Raw genomic sequence first — 5559 nt, 5'->3', positions numbered from 1 at the left:
CGGGGGAGAGCGGGGAGGGCGGTTCGGCGGCGCGGCCGCCCCTCCCCTGGCCCCTCCCGGCGGGGGCGGTGGCTCCGCGCAGCCACCGGGGCCGGGCCGGGCCGCCGCTCCGCGGGCACCGCTACCGGACGGGAGGGAGGGGGAGAAAAACCCGGCCGGAGGGGGCCGGGGGTGTAGCAATGATGACAAGAGCAGCCCAGTGTTAGGGTTCAGTTCCAGCTGATTTTATTTCCTTCCCGAAGAAAAAAAACAAACAAAAAAAACAAACAAAAAAAACCCACAAAAAAAAGAGAGGTTATTTACAGAAGGTATATCAACAATCTGACAGGCAGTGAACTTGACATGGTTAGCTGGCATGATCTTTTTTTTTTCCTCTTCTTTCCCAACGTTGCGTCGTGGGTGATCGTTAAGACCAAAAAAAAAAAAAAAAAAAATTCTACACAGCATATTGCACAGGATGGATGACCAAAAAAATAACAAAAAGAACAAAAAAAGTTAAACCCTTAACGGAACCACCTCATTAGGCAGACGTCCTAGTGCCTGTCATGTTATATTAACATACATAAACACACAATCTTCTTTTTGCTTATTATAATACAGACTTAAATGTACAAAGATGTTTTCACTTTCTTCATCTTAAACACAACAGCTATAAACCTGAATACATATGCTATCATCATGCCATAAGAGACTAAAACAATTATATTTAGCGACAAGTAGAAAGGATTAAATAGTCAAATACAAGAATGAAAAACGCAGTACATAGTGTCGCGAACTCAAACCGGCATTTAGATAGATCCAGTGGTTTAAACGGCACGTTTTTGCTTCTAAAAAAAGTGCAAAAGATGTGGTTTACAAGTTAAAGGTACAGGATCCCTTCTGTGTAAATGCACCAGTTGCTTTTACTTCATTTCGGGATAGGTTTCTCCCCAAAACGGTAGCATACAGTGTATACGCCTTAAGTCTTTCCCTTCCCCTCTGGCTCCCCCGGCCCCCTCCCGCCCCCTCCCCCCCCCCCCCGAAAGGCAGGGGGCTGCAGAGCGGGCACTGGCGGCGGCGGTGAGGGATGCTGTCACTTTAAGATGCCTGCAGATTGGAGTGTAAACATGGACAAAATAGGGGCTGATTCGTGGGTGTGTGAGTGTGAGTGAGCGTGAGCGCGCACACGCGTGTGAGATACTAACCAGCGGCCCTGTTGTTAAAATCAGGAAATCCAAACAGCGATTTACACCGATTTACACCCCCTTTATATATTTTTTACAAAAATACACTGAGAAAATAATCAAACGTTTTCATCTCTCTTCTCTTTTTGTTTTTAAAAGTGTCAAAAGTCTACATTTAAATATAAAAAATTAAAAGTTAAAACTCTAGCCCTTCAGTGAAGGAGACATAAAAATGGTGCGGGTAACAACGAGAACTACCAAAAAAGGACAAAGAAATACAAGTCAAAAATGTTTGGCCAGTATAAATACGTCCACTTATAAAATGGCATCCGATTACATTTACAAGGAAAAAAAAACAATACGAGGATGGAGCATCGGTGAGAAAAAACAGTCTTTTCATTTACAGCTATAAGGAACAAACACATACATACTCTGAGAAAAAATTTGGTCCTGAATTTTCTTTTTTAAAGTCCAGCACAGATTTGAGTTGCGTTTGAATCCTTTAAAGAGTTAAGAATGAAAAAAAGCTGGTGATATTTTTGTAGGAATCAAACATAGCGCCATCTATCTGCTTTTATATTATCCTAACACTATTTTTTTTTAAACTGTTCAACAGTCTTACAGAAATCTTAAAAAGATAGACAGGATAACATGCTATATTAAACCCCACCAGTGAAATAATCCAACACCATCACGATTCTGAGTAAGAAGAAAAAAACTACTTTTTTTTTTTTAGTATTTTCGGATTTTTTCTGCAAAAGCCATCGCCCTCCATTTCCCCTGTACCACATCATGACAGAAACTGTTCCCATTCGGTCTCTGTTTCAAAAGAAGTTTTCAGTGTTCCTGAAGTTTCGTCCTTATTTTTCGCTCTAGATATGACATAAGGTGACTGAGAAAAGCGCTGCCGCCACCTCATCCGTACGTGCAAATCCGTTTCAGTTTATTATTATCTTCCCCCCACCGTATTTCCAAGACAGCTCTCAAGTGTAAGTCTGGCTCTTCTCCGCTTAACTAGGATCTCAGTCCAGCTCCCAGCTCCATCCGCCTCCTCCTCCTCCTCCCATCATCGTCGCCTCTCACCGCAGAAGAAACCGGGACAGGATTTCTCCCCCCAAACGTGAACCGTGCAAGGGCTTGGGTGGATTTTTTGTCTCTTTTTTTTTTTTTTTTTCTTCCAAGCAGTTCTGATCGCTCTTTCACACGAAAGGGCGAATGCTCAAGACATCCAGTGTGCGCTCAGCACAATGCATCGCTCCCCCTCCTCTTTATTCGTATCAAGTGGGCAATAACAAAGAACCCAGAGGTGTGTGTGGTTCCCCCCCCCCCCTTCCTGTGTCTCTCTTTTCAGGAAATAAAAAGGAAAAGGAAAAAGACAGCGTTTCGCTCCCGCCAGTCTCTGAAAAAGCAACGTCAGGCTCGTCTCCCGGAGGGGGGTGTGTGCGGGTCCGTCTCCAGCCGGAGGAAGGGGGCTGCTGGCCTTTCTGCAAGGAGAGGGCGATCCCACTCCCGCCGCCGCTCTCCCCCAGCACAAGAAGCAGTCTCGCCAGCCCCTTCCCAGGGAAAATTTTAAAAAAAAAAAAAAAAAAAAAAAAAAAAGGGGAAAAAAAAAAATAATCAAAAGCGCCCCGGCGGGGTGGGCGAGTCCTGCCGCCAACGCGCCTCTGTGCCTCCTCCAGCAGGGCCCGGCTCTCGCCTCAGTAAGTGAAGACCAGGTTGGAAATGCTGGACTCCAGCCAGTCCCCCGAGATCATCTCACTTACCTCCGGCGTGCAGTAGTCCGGGAACTCGAAGTGCGAGCCCGAGCCGGGCTCGAAGTTAAAATCCAGGTCCCGGTCGAGCACCGAGGAGCTGAAGCTGCCCAGGGACATGCTCTCAAAGCCGGGGCTGGGGTTCAGGTCCAAGAGGTCGTCCTCGAACTCGTCGTCCGACGAAGAGGAGCCGGAGGAGGAAGAGGAGGAGGAGTGGGAGGACGCGGAGGAGGAATGCGCCGTCGAGGGGGCCGGGGAGGAGGCGCGCAGGCTGGTGTAGCTGCGGTGATCCGAGGGCGAGCCCGAGCCGGAGGGCGAGGGGCAGGCGGCGCCACCGCAGTCCCCGTCGGGCCGGCCCGCCCCGCCGCCCCCCTCCTCGTAGAGGCTCAGGGGGTCGCCGGCCTCCGCCGGGCTGCTCAGCGTGGGGCTGCCGGGCACGGCGCCGCCGGGGGAGGCGGAGGCGGCCGCCGCCTGCCCGCTCCCGAAGATGTAGACCCGCTTCAGCTTCTTCTCGGCCAGCGCCTTGCCGGGGCCCGAGGGTGCGCCCGCCGCCCCCCGCGGCTTGTAGAGCGCCTGGTGCTCGGGCGGCAGCAGCGCGGTCGGCGGCTCCCCGGGGAACGGGGCGGCCTTGCCGCCCGCCGCCGCCTTGCCGTGGGGCTTGCCGCCCGCGCCCGCGCCGCCGCCGCCCGCGGGGGAGGGCTTGGAGCCGCCGCCGCCGCCGCCCTTCTTCGGGGCGGGCTTGGCGGGGGCCGCGGGGCCACCGGGGCCGCCGCCCGCGCTGCCCCCGCCGGCGCCGCCCCCCCCGCCGGCCTTGTCCGCCTTCTCGCCGGGCTTGGCGGAGCTGTTGCCCGACTTCACCTTCTTCCTGGGCCGGTACTTGTAGTCGGGGTAGTCCGCCATGTGCTTGAGGCGCAGCCGCTCCGCCTCCCGGATGAAGGGGATCTTGTCGCTGTCCTTGAGCAGCTTCCAGCGCTTGCCCAGGCGCTTGGAGATCTCGGCGTTGTGCATGTCGGGGGACTGCTCCATGATCTTCCGCCGCTCGATCTGCGACCACACCATGAAGGCGTTCATGGGCCGCTTGATGTGCCCGCTGGGCGTCTTGCACCAGCTCGGGTCGTCCGCCTTGCCCCCCGTGGAGGCGGTGGAGCCCGGCGTGGGGGAGGAGGCGATGCCCAGCTCGATGCCGGCCCCGGAGTCGGAGGTCTCGGCGGCCAGCAGCGCCTCCGTGTTCTCCGCCGTGTTGGTCTGCTGCACCATCGCGGCGGCGGCGGCGGCGGCGGCGGGGGGCTCGCCGGGGCTCAGCGCCGCTCCGGCGCGGGGCAGGGCGCGCAACTTCTCACAGCGGCACCGGGGCGGCACAGCCGGTCGCGCAGCCCCCCGCGGCCGCGCCCCCGCTCCCCGCACCACTTGTACTTCCACACCGGCGCCTCGTCCCCGGCGGCGTGGTCCTCTCCCCCTCGAGGCGGCGGCGGCAGCGGCGGGGCCGCCCGCGGTCAGACAGAGTTTCTGCAAAAGCAGCGCCGCGAGCCGCCCGTCCAAGTTTGCTTTTTTTTTTTTTCTTGGGTGTTTTGGGCTTTTTTTTTTTCTTTTTTTTTTTTTGGAGGGGGGGTGTCGGTCTGCTTTTTTTTCTCCTCAGCACCTCGGGTCTCCCCCCTCCCCGAAGCAGCTGGTCCAGTTCAGTTCACAAGTGCTTTTCGCCTGCCCCCGGCGTTTCAGGAGAGCAGCGCGCCCGCCGCCGAAAGTCTCTGAGCGCTGGGCACGGCCAGCGTGCACCGCCGCGGGGGAGGGGGGAGGCGGCGCGCCCCCAAAGCCCCGAAAACCCCGGCTCCAGGACTCGTGGTGGCGGCGGAGTTTGTGCAGGTAGGATTTGGCAGTTGCGAGGTACCGAGCGAAAAGAAAACCCCTCAGGAGAAAAAAAAAAAAAAAGGAAAAAATAATAATTGAAAAAAAATCTCCGTGAAAAAAAGAGAAAAAAAAAAGCGCTCGTGCATGAACGAGTGTGTACGTCCCCGGCAGGAAGAGCGGCGAGCCGGGCGCCCAGCCCCGTCCTCTCCTCCTCCTCCTCCGGTGGTGGTGGTGGTGGTGCTGCTCCGCGCGCGCGGAGCCCCGCGGAGCCGCCGCCGCCCCCCGCCGACCCTCCCGCCGGGCGCTGCCCCGCGCCCCCCGCACGCCACGCTCCGCCGGCTGCAGCCGAGAGCGGACCCCGCGCCCGCCCCGCGCCGCTTTATCCGTTCGCCGCCCGCCCCGCCGCCAATCGGGCGCTGTATCCAACGCCTCCGCGTGCCAAGCCCCGCCCCCCATCCGGCGATTGGCGGCCGCCGCCGCGCGGTAATAATCGCCGCGTGCAATGAGAAGCGGCGGCGCTGACCTCATTCCCGGCGGCGGGGCGAACTTTTTAAAAGGGGCAGGAGGGCAGCCCCGCGCGCCGCCCCGCGCCCCGCCGCGCACGTGCCCGCGGACCCCCCCCACCCCACCCCCCGCCGCGCTCCGCCCCACCCCCCTCCCTGCTGGGGGAAAATCAGGAAATCAGCAAAAATCATCATAATACAAATAATTCTAAAAAAATAAATAAATAAAGGGGGTGTGTGTGAACCGGCGGTGCCCGCGGGAGGACCCCGCACCTGTGACCCGGGGCGCCGCGGGGA

The 5559-nt window shown here is 57.2% G+C and overlaps 1 protein-coding gene across 1 annotated transcript; it reads right to left on the bottom strand.

Moving 5' to 3' along the window:
- Positions 1 to 202: 202 nt before the first annotated feature.
- SOX4 (SRY-box transcription factor 4) lies at positions 203 to 5227 on the bottom strand. Its single transcript, XM_074829450.1, has one exon. It carries the CDS (start codon positions 4169 to 4171, stop codon positions 2861 to 2863), a length of 1311 nt encoding a protein of 436 aa, XP_074685551.1. The 5' UTR covers positions 4172 to 5227; the 3' UTR covers positions 203 to 2860.
- Between the last annotated feature and the right edge of the window lie 332 nt (positions 5228 to 5559).

This window comes from Strix aluco, chromosome 1 (genome assembly GCF_031877795.1).
Source record: "Strix aluco isolate bStrAlu1 chromosome 1, bStrAlu1.hap1, whole genome shotgun sequence".
NCBI lineage: Eukaryota > Metazoa > Chordata > Aves > Strigiformes > Strigidae > Strix > Strix aluco.
The sequence above is the reverse complement of the archived record's forward strand: the minus strand, read 5'-3'. Positions and strand labels throughout refer to the sequence as shown.

Bases quoted from the DNA above. Each gene is read 5' to 3' on its own strand.
- SOX4 (XM_074829450.1), bottom strand. From the start codon at position 4,171: ATGGTGCAGCAGACCAACACGGCGGAGAACACGGAGGCGCTGCTGGCC.